This window comes from Canis lupus, chromosome 31 (genome assembly GCF_011100685.1).
Source record: "Canis lupus familiaris isolate Mischka breed German Shepherd chromosome 31, alternate assembly UU_Cfam_GSD_1.0, whole genome shotgun sequence".
Lineage (NCBI taxonomy): Eukaryota > Metazoa > Chordata > Mammalia > Carnivora > Canidae > Canis > Canis lupus.
In genome coordinates this window covers 38,683,168-38,700,132 of record NC_049252.1, presented here as the reverse complement: position 1 = coordinate 38,700,132, position 16,965 = coordinate 38,683,168, and the positions used below count along the sequence as shown (strand labels likewise).

The 16,965-nt window shown below is 54.3% G+C and overlaps 1 protein-coding gene across 4 annotated transcripts in view; it reads right to left on the bottom strand.

Annotated features, from left to right (window-relative positions):
* ADARB1 (adenosine deaminase RNA specific B1) overlaps positions 1-16,965 on the bottom strand; it is a 138,329-nt gene that overhangs the window by 42,774 nt on the left and 78,590 nt on the right. For all 4 annotated transcript variants that reach the window (XM_038581661.1, XM_038581660.1, XM_038581663.1 and 1 more), the window contains exons 3-4: positions 5,247-5,321; positions 790-1,724 (exon numbers count right to left, since the gene is read on the bottom strand). In XM_038581661.1, coding sequence (XP_038437589.1) covers positions 790-1,724; positions 5,247-5,274 — 963 coding nt within the window. In that variant the 5' untranslated portion in view covers positions 5,275-5,321. The remainder of the gene's footprint in view (positions 1-789; positions 1,725-5,246; positions 5,322-16,965) is intronic.

The following is a 16,965-nucleotide window of genomic DNA, read 5'->3' as shown; positions in this document are numbered from 1 at the left end:
CGTTTTTTTTTCTGATCAGACCAGTACGTAACTTATCTTCAACACGGATAATATTTTGACAAAATGGCAGAGAAGGGGGGTGAGATTTTCTCCCTAAAATACTAACTTTTTTACTAGGCCAGAAAAAACTCTGGATTTCCAAGAAGAGAAGCAACACATATCAGAGTTCCCTGGAACGTCAGAGATGCCGGCTACACGCGACTTCCCCTTCGGTCTTCCCCATTCGCGAATGCGATGAGCCCACCCCGAAATCCTCCCCGTCTTCCCCCTGGTCTGACGGGCCGAGGAGCAGGGGACCCACGTGGATCCCCTAGGACACTCCAGGTGAAGGTTCCGGGCAGCGTGGATGCTGCCGAAGGGATCCCTCGCCCCCCACCGCCCCTCCAGGACGCCCGCACCTGTTGTGGGGCACCCTCGGCCCGGCCGGTCCCCCGTGCTGCTGTGCAGCGTGGGGCACCCACGCAGACCCGCACGAGGGTGTCGGCTGCCGGCGGGCCAGCCTGGGAGTCCCTGGTGAGACTGCGGGAAGCACGGCTGAGCGGCGCGGGCTGCCGGCTCCGAGGGGCCCCGCGGGGGAGGAGCGTGCGGGAAGGGGCCGCGGGCTCTGGTGGGCGGGGCTCCGTGGGCCCGCGTGGGGCTGCAGGCCCAGGGCCGCCCGCCCGCCCGCCCGCCCGGAGCCGACTCACCGGTGACGATCCGACGTCCCTCAACGGCGCCCGGGAGGCCGAAGCCCTGTCCGAAGCGCCGTCGAGGCGCGGCCAGCGTGGCCGGCAGCGGCGCGTTCCTCACCTGCGGTAGGTGCAACTGCAGGCCCTCGCTGGGGATGGGCTGGCGGGACGGCGTCTGGTCCAGGTGCAGGTTAAAAATGGTCGCCAGGGCGGACTGCGCGGCCCGGGCCTTGGCGAGCTTTTTGTTCCTGCCCGAGCCCTCGAAGAACTGGCCGTCCACCACCACGGACATGACGAAGCTCTTGGCGTGGCTCTCCCCGCTCTCCGACAGGAAGTCGTACTTGAGCCCGGGCCGCAGCTCGTTCAGGATCATCACCGGGTTCTTCCCGCTTGGGGGCGGGAAGGGCGGGGGCCCGGGGAGCGGGGGCTGCGCCAGGCCCGCGGGCGCCGGGGACGCCGCCAGGCTGAGGTCCCCGCTGGAGCTGAACGAGTCGTCCCCGTTGGAGCCCAGGTAGAAGGGCACCTCCGACCTGTCCGGGGTCTCGAAGCCGTTGAAGAGCGTGTCGGGGAAGTCGGCCTGGTCGGACGTGAAGTCCGTGTTGGCGGACAGGGTCCTCCCCATGGCCAGGTGGGCCTCGGAGGCGTTGGGGAACTGCACGAAGGAGCGCAGCGCCTTCTCGGCGGCGTGCAGCTTGGCCTTCTTCTTGGTGGGCCCGGAGCCCTCGAACACCTGCCCGTTCACCTCCACGGACATGACGAACAGAGGCGCGTGCACCGGCCCCGTCTGCGACAGCAGCGCGTACTGCAGGCCGGGCTTGATCTCGTTCAGCTGCATCAGGGCGTTCTTCGGCAGCGCGGGGCCCGGCGGCCGCCTCCTCTTCTTCAGGCGGAACTTGGCGTGCCCGTTGCTGCCCTCTTCCAGGGGCCGCTTCCGGCTGGCGCCACCGCTGCCCCCGTTGGAGAGCGGGGCGCCCTCGCCGGGCCCGGGGGCGCTGCCGTCCTTGGGGGGCACGCTGTCCAGACCGCAGCTTTCCTTAACATCTGTGCTGCTCGAACCTGCGGTGCCCAGAAAGAGTAACTTACAACGCCTTCGTTGCAGGATCTTGTAAATGCAAAATTTATAGATTCCTTTATCTCTCTTTGTAACTGGTTAAGTGATGTGTGCTTATACAGTCTGCTCTCTGTCGCGCGTGCAGCGAGCTGCACCCTCAACCCCACGGCTAGCACCTGCACCCAACTAATTCGATGTTTTGCCGAATCACGGCCAACCCCACGTCTAGTTACGGTCACCTCCCGCTTTCGCGTGAAGAGGTCAATTTTTCAAATGATTTCTTTTTCCTTTAAGAATATTCTGAAGCATCTAGAGCTCTTTTATTACTCAAGCTCATCGAAATACGGGGCGATAAATTAATCCTGAAAACTCTCCGTCCACAAGCGTGATGTCGGGACTGACACATGGGCCCTCCTCCCCAATGTCAGCGGCCCTCGGGCCGTGCTCACCCGGGCTCTGGACCGCAGCATCTCCCAGGAGAGGTAACAGGATTAACATATGCACTCGCAAGCTAATCAGCTTTCGGGTTTGGAATATTCAAACCGGTACGTGCAGTGCAGTGATTTGATTTAGCCCATGAATCAATCTTAGAAAACGCCTCATCCATCATGGGAAATGCTCCGGACGTGGGGTGATCTCTGATATCCCGGAGCTACCCAGGGGCTTTCTGAGCTCCGAATCCTTACTCCATGCCAGGATGGGGGAAAAAAAAAATCTTAACGGGGCGTAAAATTGAAGCCGCAAACAGGCTACAACTTCCTAAGTAAAGCCAGTGATTTTTGTCTTTTTTTTTTTCTTTAAACAAATATTTGATGGATTTCCAGAATAACTTGGTTATCTCACCTTTTAAAGGCAGTTTCTATTTACAATTAATGAAGATCATTTTAAGAGTCTACAAGTTCCTGGCAAAATAGATACGGTTTTAAACTTCAAAAGGGGGCATAAAAAAGTATTGTCTCTTCCCCATAGGTTTCTCCAGCTTTATCAAACAAAGAGGAAGGGAAAGACTCCTTGCTGCCCTGGCTGAGCTTCCCAGGCCGTCTGCCCGGTGGGGTGCGGGGGTAATGACCCCGGGGAGCTGCGGCCCTCGCAGCAGATCTATTGAGGGACCTGCCTCTGGCTTTCAAAGCGCTGAGGTCAGTATCCAAAGTAATTTCCGCACGTGTGCAAGCGGGTTACAAGGGTCCCTGACGGGCGGCCCTGGGGTCTTTCTGCCTCGACATGAAGAGGTGGCTTCTAGTGATGCTGAGCCAACAGCAACGTGCACGTGGGAGGCTAGACGGGACAGGAAGTCTGGGCTGACGGCCGCCGACCCCCAGAGTTCCAGGTCTCGGACTCCCAGGCCTGCGATGTGGAATAACCCTGGATGAAGCCCAAGCCCCGGGCACCGAGGCAGGGACGGGGCGGCTGCAAGGGCTCTCTGCAGGCGCCAAATACTCCCAGTGCTTCCCCCACACACACCACTTCTCCCAGTTAACAAAGCTGACGGAATGGACACTAAATTTTCATTTATAACATCCTCCAGCAAAAGCTCGATAGGTTACTCCTTTCGGTGCTCAAGAGAAACAAAGGTTAAAAAGGGCAGAGTTAGATTAACAAGTGAGCAAGGGCAGCGCACGCTCCGTGGCGGCTTCCATCCCGACGCCGCTGCTGAGGACGGCCGGCGAGGCCACGCGGGTGTGTGCACACGTGCGTCCCTCGCACGCTCACAGCCTCTGAGACAGAGGCTCGCCTTTAAGAAATAAAAACAGCCAGTCCTGGGTTGACAGAGAATCTTGAGAATTGTAAGAAAAATCTACTTCTGTAATGGTTTCGCACGGATTCCAGGCTGTTATTTGCTGCAGGAGCGCTCAAATGCTGCCCAGCTTCCACCTAATCAGAAGTGCTACTACGTAAAGGAAAGAAATATTAGAATTAGAGGGAGCCCCCCCCACCCCCGTCACCCCGTCACGGCTCTCAGGCACACACGGCGTGCTGCTGTTTCACGGATGCAAACGCAACCGTGATGAAACCTTTCGTCGCCTCTGAAACGACAGGAGATCTAGGACGGGCCCAGCACTGCCAGCTTGGGAACCAGCGTTCATCTTTCCAGGAGAATCACTCAGAAGGTTCCTTCATCGTGGCGAGTAACCACACGGTCTACATGCCGCTAAGGTTCCACCCAAACCCAAGGACTCCCGCCGTGGACGACAGCCCACGGTCCCAAAAATAAGGATTAACAACGGCTGCTTGGGGGCAGCCCGGGTGGCTCAGTGGTTTAGCACCGCCTTCAGCCCAGGGCATGATCCTGGAGACCCAGATTGAGTCCCACATTGGGCTCCCTGCATGGGATCTGCTTCTCCCTCTGCCTGTGTCTCTGCCTCTCTTTCTCTCTCTCTCATGAGTGAATAAATAAATAAAATATTAATAAAAGAAAAAAGGAAGCTTGGGGGACGGGTGCTTACACGGTCCCCACGTGGGCAAAAATGGCCATGGCAGGTGGAAGCGACCAGTGGAAATGGAGGCCCCTCCACGTTACGCACAGCGGAGCTCATGCAGCCGCCCAGGGACGGGGGCAGAAGGGCTCTGCTGGGGGAGGTCCTGGGGGCTCAGCACCAGACAAGCCCAGGTCCAAGGCCTCGGCTGGTCAGTTCTGGGTGAAGTCTGGGGAGACAGACTGAGCTCTGTGCAGTCACGGGTGACCACTGTCCATAAGGTGTCACCTGTTCTTCCTTTGGGACCACCGACCACAGGCCCGTGAGAAAGTGCATCTAGACACACATCAGAAAAATGGTGTCTTTGTCGTGACTTCCCGACGAAAAGCTCCCAACTTCTGCGGGAGCCTCCAAACCTTACTCGGGTGCACTGCTATCTGGGATTAAAGATCAAACAGGAGGCAGACGTTCAGGGAACTTCTTTTCACAGAGAACGCCAAGGAGGGAGGGAAGCTGTGCGCCCCCGAGGCTCGCCACCCTGCGCCCCGGGGTGGACAACGTGGGACGCGGGTTGGGCCCAACAGTGGGCTCTGCCCACGGCAGCCCAAAGGCTCCTTGAAGTCTTGGAAACTTAATCAGTAGCCTCGTGGGAACCCCATTCCCTCAAAGCATGGGGAGGACCCAACGTATCTGGGGGGAAGCTTTAGGTCACATTATCCCAAATGACCAGGTATTTAACTCAATCTCAAAGGGTATCTTAGATTTGCACAGATGAAGACCCGGCCACTAGTGGGAGACCCCGCTGTGACACAGCATGAAACCACCAGCTTCGTGGCCAGTGCATCTAGAGGCATGTGTTTTACTTCCAGGAACACGACGGCCCCAGGTTGGTGGCGACGAAGGTCCGGGCAGACGGCTGCAGGACTATGCCCACAGCGGGGACCTACTGTAGAGAATACATCAGAAATTTAAAACATGCCACTGTTAATGTTGTAGGAAATACTGTAGGAAAAGCCACTTTTCCCAAATAGTGTCATCACAGATATTTACGAGAACACTAAGGGTTCAATGGTGCGTTAGCTACTTGGTGCTACATGATAGGCCAGGTCTTACTCATGTTTTCTTCATCTTCTGTGTCCATGGCAAAGTACTTCTGGGGGTTCCTTGACTGGCGGAGACGGTTTCTGTCTGAAAGACAGCAAGAAAGTAATGTTCAGTGTGGCCGTCACATGAGCAGGTGAGGTCAGCCTGCTCCGGTGGAAACGGGTATGACATCGCTACAAACTAAAGAAGAAAGTCGCAAAACAAGGATGGTGAGGTCTGCTGCCCGGGATGGAACACCTGCGCGCCCACCTGTCGTGCACGGCCCAGGACTCCGGGGGAGCACGACCAGGGCTGTGCTGTCGGGCGGGGGGTGGGGACAGTGCAGGTGGGAAGGTGGCACAGCAGGGGAGGTACAGGGGCCACCCTGGGATGCGACTGCCCCTCTGGGAGGGCGGCCCTGCAGCGGGATGGGCCCTCGAGGACGGTGAGGGCAAGGACGTCTCAGGGAGAGCTCTTCACAGGACGTCACGACAGAAGACATGGAACCACACACGCGCCACCCCTTGTGGTCGCTGCTCGGGGGACTCCGGTCTGGGCGGGAAACTAAAGATGTGGAGCTAGAACATCCCAGGATTTCACCTCCTGCTCTTCTTCATCCCAAACAGCATCTCGGGTGGATGCGACTCAAGAGCATACAACTACCCAAATCGGATCAATCCCTTAGTAACGTATAACTTATTTCGTTGGTAGGAGAAACCACAGGAAATCCTCAAAGAACGATTACCCCCATTACCTAATTATTAACAAGCTGAATGGTCTCCTTTCTAAACACTGTGGCTACAGTACTGGGCTCTGCAACACTGTACCGGTGCACAGTCTGCAGCGAACGACCCCATCACACGGCAAGCGAGGAAAAGGAGACTGCAAATGTCGCGGCCACACTGGCTTTACGTATAAACAGAACTCATAAGTCGCTGAAAGGCAAATTCAGTGCTTTTAGAAAAAGTGGTGACTAAAATTTAGGGCTAAATCCTGCATACGCTAGGACTCTCCTGTACGTAAGATGCACATAGTTTTCATGACGACCATTTGTTAACAACGTTGACTCTCCATGCACACGTGGCAAATTTGTTGCTAGAAGTTACATGAGTTTCTGTTTAGAGTCCCTTGAGCGTCAGACTCTTGATTTCAGCTCAGGTCATGGTCTCGGGGTCGTGAGAGCGAGCCTCCCGGGCTCCATGCTCAGCGCGGAGTCTGCTTGAGAGTGTCTCTCTCTCTCCCTCTGTCCCGCCCCCTGCTTGCTCACTCTCTCTTTCTCTCTCAAGTAAATAAATCTTTTTTAAAAAGAGAATGCTTGGGGCAGCCCGGGTGGCTCAGCGGGTATCGCTGCCTTCAGTCCAGGGCCTGGTCCTGGAGACCCGGGTTTGAGTCCCACGTCGGGCTCCCTGCATGGAGCCTGCTTCTCCCTCTGCCTGTGTCTCTATCTCTTAAGAATAAATAAATAAAATCTTTAAAAAAATAAAAATAAGAGAGAATCCTTGGGCAGCCCGGGTGGCTCAGTGGTTTAGCGCCACTGTCAGCCCAGGGCGCGATCCTGGAGACCCGGGATCGAGTCCCACGTCAGGCTCCCTGCATGGAGCCTGCTTCTCCCTCTGCCTGTGTCTCTACCTCTCCCTCTCTCTCTATGTCTCTCACGCATAAATAAAATCTTTAAAAAAAATAAAAGAGAATCCTTTAAAAAAAAAGTGTTCCACATAGTTTTAAAAGCATTTTTAGTTTATACTAATTAATTCAAGATAGATTTTCTTGAAACGTATTATTGTGCAAAGCACAGTGTGGATGCTACAAAACCAAGATGAATCAAATGGATTCTGCTGCTGAGAAGTTTAAACATAAATATTATGTGGGGGCACCTGGGTGGCTCCGTTGGTTGAGTGCCCGACTTCTGGTTTCGGCTCAGTTCGAGATCTCGGAGTCGTGGGGTCGAGCCCCGTGTCGGGCTCTGTGCTCAGCAGGGAGTCTGCTTGGGGTTCTCCCTCTCTTTCCCTCTCCTGTCCCCCCATGCTCACACCTGCGCTCTCTTTCAAATAAATATATTAATCTTTTTTTAAAAAATAAATATTATAGGGCAGCCCCGGTGGTGTGGCAGTTTAGTGTTGCCTTCAGCCCAGGGTGTGATCCTGGGGTCCCCGGATCAAGTCCCATGTCGGGCTCCCCACATGGAGCCTACTTCTCCCTCTGCCTGTGTCACTGCCTCTCTCTCTGTGTCTCTCATGAATAAATAAATAAAATAAAATAAAAATTATCTGAATAGCTGATTATATTAAGGAATTATTAATCATTTTAGGTGTGAAAATAGCACTTAAATTTTCCTGACATATATTGAGTACGTACAGATGAAACGATTATTTATTTATTATTATTAACTAGCACAGCACGGTGGGGGAAGAGCAGATGGTGTCTGGATGAAAGAGAGGAGTCAAGGTTGGTATGCTGATGCCGGCTGATGGGCATGTGGGGGTTCGGTAGCAATTCCGTATTTGCATGTGTTTCAATATTCCCATTATGGAAAGTTTTAATAAAAAGTCACTTCCTTGAGATCCACAGTGGGAGGGAAGACGTGCACACGCCGTCGGTGAGACATGGGTGTTCTGAGGGGTCGCTCAGCTGGACGACGGGTGCTTGAGTGCTAGTCGGAGCCTGGGGGGCAGGCCAGGGCACCCCTGAAGGCAGGTGGCAGGGGCAGCAGGAGAGCACAGCGCTGCTGTGAGACAGGCGATCACAAAGCACGTCGGGGAAGCCCAGACTATCCCTTCTGGAAACAACATGCAAACCTGTCCAACACACTCTGTTCCTACGAACTGAACACCGGTTTTAAATCAGCAGAAGGGATTTTTCCTTTGCTCCCACTTGGTGCAAGCGAAAACTCTGGACATTCCACAGAAAGCAAACAGTGGAAGGGCTCTGGGGACCAAGGAACGGCTCGGCAGGGAGTGCCCGGGTCTGCTGTCGGCCTCATCATCCCAGCCCGGGAGCTGAAGAAGCTGGCAGCCTGGGAACAGCACCAGATATAGACAAAAACACACCAACAAAACAAGAACTGCTCTTTCGGTCAAAGGTCCAGGAGAGGCACCTGCCAGGGACACGGGACCCCAGCCCCCAGCTGCAATGCAGCCAAGGGGAACACTCGGGGAGCCTGCGACGAGGTACCGAGTGCCCATCTCATCCCCACTGGGGCTGCCGGAGGCCCAAAGAGCAGCAACCCCGGTCCTCGGGGGGAACCGGGACCCTGGCAGCAGTTCGCGGGACGGTCAGCCAGAAAGAACAGAAGGCTGAAGAAAGACCCAGGGTCTTGTGACGTAGTATGTTCAGGTTTCAGTAAAAAAAAAATCATTCACCACACTGAGAGCCCATGAAGATCTCAAACTGAAACAACCAGGAGATGCCACCCAGAGACGTCAGAACCCACGGGGAAGGACTTTAAAGCATCTATCGGAAAGTGACTTCCTAACAGCTTCAGTCATCACAGCCGGGGACCGCGGAGCAGAAGGGAGGGTCTACGGAGAGGCCCCCCCACACTCAGCAGGCCGCTCGGCTGCTGACCATGTGCCAGAGCACCTGAGGGCAGGGAGGACAGCCCTGTCAGCAAAGGTGACAGGATGCTGGGGCAGTGGACACCCAAGTCTACACCCTACACATAAATCCACTTGGAATGGACCAAGGGCTTCAACGTAAAACTACACAACTTTTAGGAAATAGGATGAGGATCTAGGACGAGGGAAAATGTTTGCAGACCAAAAGCATAATCTATGAGAGGAAAATGGATAAACTGGGCCTCATCAAAATCACATACTTCTGTTTAAGACCCTACTGAGAAGATGAAAAGACAAGCTGTAGACAGGGAGGAAATATTTGAAAGCCACATACCCAACCAATAGGATACACAAGAGATTCTCAAAACAATAAAACAAGCCAATTAGAAAATGGGCAAAATACAGGAAGAGCCGAACCACCAAAGAGGGTATCTATATAGATGGCAAATGAGCACGTGAGAAGGTGTTTGATGTCACCAGCCCTCAGGGAGATGCACCTCGAAACCACATGGGAGGCCTCTACACACCTGTGAGAATGGCTACGATAAAGAACAGCGGAGAACAGCGCCCCAAGTGCTGGCAAGGCTGCGGAGAAGCAGGTCACTCACACGGCTGCTGGGACCGTGGCAGGTGCAGCCACCTTCGAAAATGGTCTCGTGGTTTCTTAAAATATAAACTTGGGCATTTATCCCAGAGAAATGAAGACAGGTTCACATAACAAATGGGTACATGGGGGCGGCTGGCTGGCTCAGTCACTGGAGAACCAACTCTTGATCTTAGGGGTTGTGAGTTCAAGCCCCAGGCTGAGGGTAGATTATGTAAAGAAAAAAAAAAAATTCTATTCTAAAAAAAAAGCTTTTATATATATGTACGTGTTTATAGCAATTTTATTCACAATAACCCCAAACTGGGAAAAACAAAGATGCCCTTCAACAGGTGAATGATTAAGTAAAATACGGTCCATCCACACCATGGAATCCTACATGACAATAAAAAGGAACAAACTAATGATATACATGACAAGCTGGACGATCTCCAGAGGATTTGAGTGAAAAAAACCCAATCTCATGATCCACTGTATGGACCAATGCATGGTCCACTGATACATAATATCCTGGAAATGAGAAAAACAGAGAACAGATTAGTGGTCACCAGGGTTTGGGGAAGATGTGGGTGTGGCTACAGAAGGACAACAGGAGGGATGCTCCAGATGGCGACTGTACGGAGGTCAACATCCTCTGTGTAAAGTGAGCAGGGGCTCTCTATTGTCTCCTAGGGCTACGTGTGAATTGACATTATCTCAAAATGAAAAGTTAAATTAAAAGTAGGCAGAAGGCACACTATATAATCAACCAGTAACTGGTACGCTCAGGGGGCTGGCTTCTCTGGAGGTCTGGGACGAGGAGCGCAGACCCACACGGATCACGATGCCGAGTCTGAGCCACGGACGTGCCTGGCTCTACTGCTCTAGTGGACTTCACCTGACTTGTGTAGCTCTCACCTTGTTTACCTGCTCTTACATATTAAAATTCTAAAAAAAGGACACAGAAAATGTCTCGCAGTAGAAAATAATCAGGCTGTGCCCAGTGGCATGTGGGTACATGCATATTAAGAATGGAAGCCAGGAATCTCTTGCAGAGCAGAACCAACATTTTCAGCTTCTACAAATGCCAACTCTGGTACCAAAGGTTATAAAACAAAGCAAAATAATAAATGCAAGCACTCCAGAGCATTTCACATAACCATTTTTCTTTCATTCCGAAAAGCATTTCTTAGGGCCTGAACTATAAACAAGTAAGAATTAAAACCCCATAAAAAAAAAAAATCCCATACTGAACAAAATTCCAGGAATGGCCAATTAAAAAAAAAAAAAAACAAAGGTTCGTTTGAGAGCAATATTGAAATAGTTTCCTCATTTTCCAGGATGCCCCTTGTGCAGTGGGAAGCAAGTTTAACTGGAGGATTTCACACTGAGGTGTGAAAAGATCACTCAAGTTGGCATCAAAGGACCTGGATTTAAGTCTAACGTGGGTCCATTTCAGTTCCAACTTTCCTTCGTTTAGTAGAACTAGGCAAGCTGGTTCAGAGGTTTGTGTAGAGAAATAAACAGTTTGAACAATTTCATGAAATTGAACCAGAGGAGCAACGAGGCAGGGCTAGCCCCGCCAGGTGGGACGCGATGGAGCGCCAGCGCCCACGACGACGTGCGTGGTTGACGGACTGACCACCCGTGTGACAGCTGCAAGGTCCAGTCCCAGAGGGCACACTCAGGCCCTCGCTGTGTGGACGCGGTGGTGCCCGAGTCGCTGACGGGCACCAGACACGGGCGACCGCACGGAAAAACATTTTGAAAAAAAAATTTTCAAATAACACAACTCAACTGGCGATGTTTTATTTCTTAAGTGGATGGTGGTTGTAGAGGCTGATGTGGTTAAAAAAAAAAAAAAGTATAATAGGAACGTGTCTCCACCGCGCGGAGTGAAGCTGTGCCCCTTCCTACTGTTTCACGCCCTCGCCCTCCCTTACTGAACAGAGATATTCTGGGATGAAATGTAGAGAACAGACTTACTTATATTAAAGATGTGTCAGAACCTGAATGTTTCTTTTTTTTTTTTTTTAAAGATTTTATTTATTTATTCATGATAGTCACAGAGAGAGAGAGAGGCAGAGACACAGGCAGAGGGAGAAGCAGGCTCCATGCACCGGGAGCCCGATGTGGGACTCGATCCTGGGTCTCCAGGATCGCGCCCTGGGCCAAAGGCAGGCGCCAAACCGCTGCGCCACCCAGGGATCCCCAGAACCTGAATGTTTCTATCGTGCTGCTGAAAATTCTATTTTAGTGAATTAGGAATTCGCTAAAAATGCATAGACTAAAAAGTGCTTAAAACAAAAGCAATAAACTTGGTTAGAATTACTAGCAATTATTACTGGATTTCATCCATTTTTATTCTCAAAACAGAACGGTTTTAAGAAAAGTTTTACATAAAAAAAAGAAAAGTTTTACATATTATTTGTGGGTGCTATGGCTTTTATTTTTAACAGCCACACACTGCAAATTTTTATTTTATTAAAAATTTTTTTTAAAGATTTACTTTTTTTTTTTGTATTTTTTTTTAAAGATTTTATTTATTTATTCATGAGAGAGAGAGAGGGGCAGAGACACAGGCAGAGGGAGAAGCAGGCTCCATGCAGGGAGCCCGACGTGGGACTCGATCCCGGGACTCCAGGGTCAGACCCTGGGCTGAAGGCGGCGCTAAACCGCTGAGCCACCCGGGCTGCCCAAGATTTACTTATTTTAGAGAGAAAGTGAGCGAATGAGTAGGGGGAGGGGCAGAGGGAGAGAATCTGTAAGCAGCCACCCCCCACTGAGTGTGGACTCTGATGTGGGGCTTGATCCCATGACCCATGAGACCATGACCTGAGCTGAAACTGAGAGTCAGAGGCTTAAGTGACTGAGCCACCCAGGTGCCTCTACACCGCAAATTTTTAAAAAGAGAAGTATTTTTTAAAAAATTATAAAAAAATAAAAAGAGAAGTATTAAAATGGAGATTTGTGTTGATAATTTACTATGAATCAAGCAACTTGCTAAAAGTATTGATTAATTTTATGGCCATAGCAAAAATACTAATGATGATTTGATTATTTAACAAAAGTAACTGAAATATAAAATCCTTGTATCATCTGAAAGAAAATAATCTGAAATTCAACAACTCAATCCAGCACGTTTAGAGAATAAACCTCATGGTTTATATTTTGTTTTCACTGTTCTATAAACAAAATAATATCCTTGGAGAAGGAACTGGCCAGCAGGTGGACGGAACAGGAGGGAGAGCCCAGAAACAGCCACATGAACGCCCCCGACGGATCCTTGACAAAGGAGCGAGGCCACCCACGGGGCGAAGGCCGTGCCCTCCGCAGGCGGTGCTGGACAACTGGACGTCCACACGCAGAGGGAACGTGGACACGGACCTTATGCTCCTCTCGACTGGCTCACAAGGGGTCACGGACGCGGCGTAGGATGCGAAACTATGACACTTCTAGAAGACGACACAGGAGAAATCCCCGGTGACCCTGGACGGGAGGATGACCCTGTAGCCCCGGCACCACGGGTCCAATCCAGGAGACAAACAACTGACCGGCTGGACCTTGTCCTGTGAAAGTCAGGGGGGTGAGAGGACAAGCACCGGCCGGCAGCAAATATTTGCAAAAGACACAGCTGATAGAGGACGGCGCCTACAATATGTAAAGATCTCTGAACACTCAACAACACGACCTAACAACGCGTTTAAGAGCGGACGGGAGACCTGCACGGAGACATGCAGGTGGCAGATCAGGAAGGCTGCTCCGCGTCCCAGGCCGTCAGGGAGACGGTAACGAAGACATGGGTGACATGTGGCCTCTGAGGACGGCTGCCACCCATGCCCCGGGCCATGGCACGGGTGGCGAGGACGCGCTCAATAGGCTGGCGGGGATGCGGGACGGGCCACCTCTCTGGAGGGCAGTGGGTGGCGTCTCCCAGGACCGCCCGCACTCCTCCTGGGCACCCTGCGACCTTGGCCCTGGCGTCGACCGGAGGAGATGCAGATATGCGCCTACATGACACCTGCACGGAGTCCACGGCAGCTCTCTGCAGGACGGCCGGACCCTGGGGCGCCCACGGTGCCGCTCAGCAGGGCACAGATGGGAGACGGCCCATCAGGCGGCGGGAGTGCACCCAGCGCTAAGGGGGAGCGGGCCATCCCGTCCTGAGGAGACCCGGAGGGACTGTGAGGGCGGGTGACCTGGCGACAGCAGCCAGGGCGGGAGGGCTGCACACTGTGCGACGGTCTGGGGCAGGCACAGCCGTGGGGATGGGGCTGGCTGGGGGGGACTGTGGGTGGTGGGGAGGGAGGAGTAGAATACAGAGACTTTCTAGGGCGGTGAAAACAGGCCGTATGATACTATCACGGTGGCAGGCGCAGGCGCTATCCTACACCTGTGCAAACCCTCAGACATACGCACCACTGCAAGGAAACTGGACTCGGGTGGAAATGACATGTCGGTGCGGGTTTACCCCTTGTAACAAACATACCAGTGTGGGGGCAGGTGATACAGGGCCGGTTGTGTGGGGGGAATCTGTGTACTTCCCCTTAATTCTGCTGTGAACCTAAAACTGCTCTAAAACACGAAGTCTTAATTATTTTTAGAAAAGCACAGCAATGCACAATGACATTCATTACGTTAACTGGGAAACGCTGATGAGGAGGGGAATCTACTGAATGGCGGCCGAAGGACAGCTGGTTAGAGGCCGCTAACACCCGGCAGATGGACAGACCAGGAGGAGCAAGCACTACAGACACCGTGTGCTCTGCCATCAGACCAACGAAGGGAGGCAACCTCATCAAGTTGTGGGTACAGTTCCCCTCGTTAAAAATACGGCATCACAGAGACCCTGCATGCTGAGAGTAGGGGCAGTACGTGGAAGCAGAGCGAGCAGAGGGGCCCCAGCGGGGGCAGTGCTGGGGGGGGGCAGGGGTGACCCTGGGGTCGGGCGCATGGGGGGACCTGGCATCTTCTGCACAGACTGTACCGATGCAAACGCGTGAGAGCCCACCGTCTCGCCAGGCCTCCCTGCGCCCACACACACATGCAGGCGCCCGCTGCTTTCTCCTCTCTGCCCCCAAACATCCCAAGAGCATCTGAACACCTTCCTGCTCTCCGAAGGTAAGCACCGAATACACCAGCCTCCCCGCCTCTGCCACGTGCACCAGGCCTCGGAGCTGGGCCCCGTGAGTCCCTGTGACGCGGCCACTGTCTGCTCCTGGAATCTGACGTCACCCTCACAGGAGCCGTGTCTCACAAGGTGAGCCCCGCACTCAGACCGGGAGGCTGCCTCTCCCCATTCAGGGGACGGCCCTGGCCCCTCCTCCACTCTGCCCGACCCAGGGGCTTCCTCAGCGCCCCACCAACTGCCTTTCTGCACAGGGCCCTGTGCCCTCGGGTCACTGGGGCTGCCATGCTCTGCCCCCGGATCACTGCAGGCTGCACCTCTGCACAGGCCGCCTCCTGGAGGGGCTCTGCCACTGTCCTACCCCAGGTGTCACCCTCCACCTCCCTCCGCTCACTGAAGCCTAGGACGTGCAGCCTGTCCCCCTGCTGTCATCAGCCTCCCCCACCGCCGTGAGGCCAGGTACCCGGGCCTCCCTGCCTCTGCTGGCCCAGCACCTGCCCATCATGCCCGCGGGGACGGGCCCAACAGGTGGCCCTGGGCTCTTCCTCCAGCGCCTTCTCCAAAGCCCTGCATCTGCTCGCCTCCGCTCAGACAAGCTGGGCAAGCTCCCAGCAGGTTAGGAGGTGTCGCCTCCGGCTCCTGCCCCATCCCAGGGTCTTTACTGGCTGCCACAGCTGCTTTCCCCAAAGTAAGCTGTACTGTGCTCTGACAACCATGAACACCCAGGACCCCCACCCGACCCACTAGGCGGGAGCTCCACATGCTGGCTGCGTTCAGGTTCCATCCTCTTCAGAGTTTGCTGCTCTAATGAGGGCCATGTGTTGATCTTTCCCAGAAGGAAAGACACAGGGTTTTATCAATTTTTCCTAATTTATAATTTTTACTGAAACGTGCCAACTAGATGTCAACTCGTCCAAAAAACAGACGAGCTACTGTTAACAATCCAGACCTTATTAGAGAACACAAAGCCCCAAGCCCTGAGCCAGGCCAGATTCAGTGCGGAGGCACGGGGAGGCAGCTGCCGAGGTGGACCCCCCCACCCCCGGGCGCCCTACACAGGAACCCGGCCAGCAGGCCCAAACCAGACGGGAGGCCCGGACTCAGCCATGGCAAAGAGCAGAGTCCCAACTTTCCAACACATTTCTATTTACTCGCTTTTATTCACCGATCAATACGGGTATCTAGGATTTTCCTGACGTGGCCAGGAGAGTACCCCGAGCACAGAGGACCTGCAGGGGCGCCCGGGCCCGTGACGGCTGGAGCTGGGGTGCTGCAGGCACGGAAGGCCCTGGGCCGGTGCTGTGGCTGCCTGCCCAACGAGGCCGGCACCTCCCGCGGAGCCAGCCCCAGCCGCCCCCCCGCCCCGTCCTCCTGAGCACTCCCCTCCGGCTGGACACCCCGCCTTTCCCACCAGGCCTCAGAGCTAATCCTCCGTGCTTGCGACGCTCAGTAGGGCAGCGCTCCGCCAGGCTGCGTGCTGCGGAAGACGGGGCGTCCCCTCTGGAGTGTCCCCAGCTAACTAATACACCGCGACTGCCGCCCGCACGTCCGTTCGCAGCGTTCTCTCAAACGCGTCTAAACTTGGAAAGCCCTAGCTTACCTCTCGGGTCCTAAGTGGGGAACAGCTGCAAACGGAGCAGCTGTAATTGGTTACTACCGACGTGAGAGGTGATCTGGGTACACTTCAAGGTGAAGAAATGCCTCGCCAGCGGCCGTGGCCGTCGCTCCCTCTTACGTGGGTTCTAAATGCCTTGCTGAGGTCACAGCCCGGCAGAGCCCACCTCGCGTGGCCACCGGGGGCGAGCCTACAGCTGCGCGGCTCAGGCACGGCTCCCGGGGCTGCGCGTCTCGGGTCAGTGACGCTCAGCGCCGCAGCGGGGGCCCACGTGCAGAGACCCCTGAGCACCGGCCACCGTTGTCAGCGCGGCGGCAGCGGGCGGCACAAGCAGGTCCGGCGCGGCGAGGACTGCTCGCTCGTGCTTCCCCACGTCCCGCCGCCTGAGGCCGCTTTTGGGGACTCGCATCTCCAGGCTCGCTGGACACAACACGGGGCAGACAGCAGCCGAAACGCCGGGCAGCGGCAGCGGCAGGCAAAGGCAGGGCGTTAGCTCTGTCCACGCCGTCCATCCCGCGGCAGATGCGGGAGACCGCGGTCACGGATACTCTCTGGGGATCAAAGTAATCCTTCAAGAGACACATTTTCAAAGTCATGTCTCAACTTAACCCCTGACCTTCCAGGTGCGCTCTCTGAACCCTGCGCCCAATACCACGGTGACCACAACACCAGGGGCACGGGCGCAGTCGGGCAGCCAAGACCCGACCTCACCTACGATAGAAGCTCATGATACTATGAGTCAGAGTCAGAGTCCTATCCGGAAGAGCTTCCGCAAGCCAGAGTTCCAGACGCGCGAACTTGAGGTCTCCCCGTTCTGATCCAAGTCACCAGGCTGGGCGCCGGGGCGGCCGCACAGAAGAGCCGCTGTG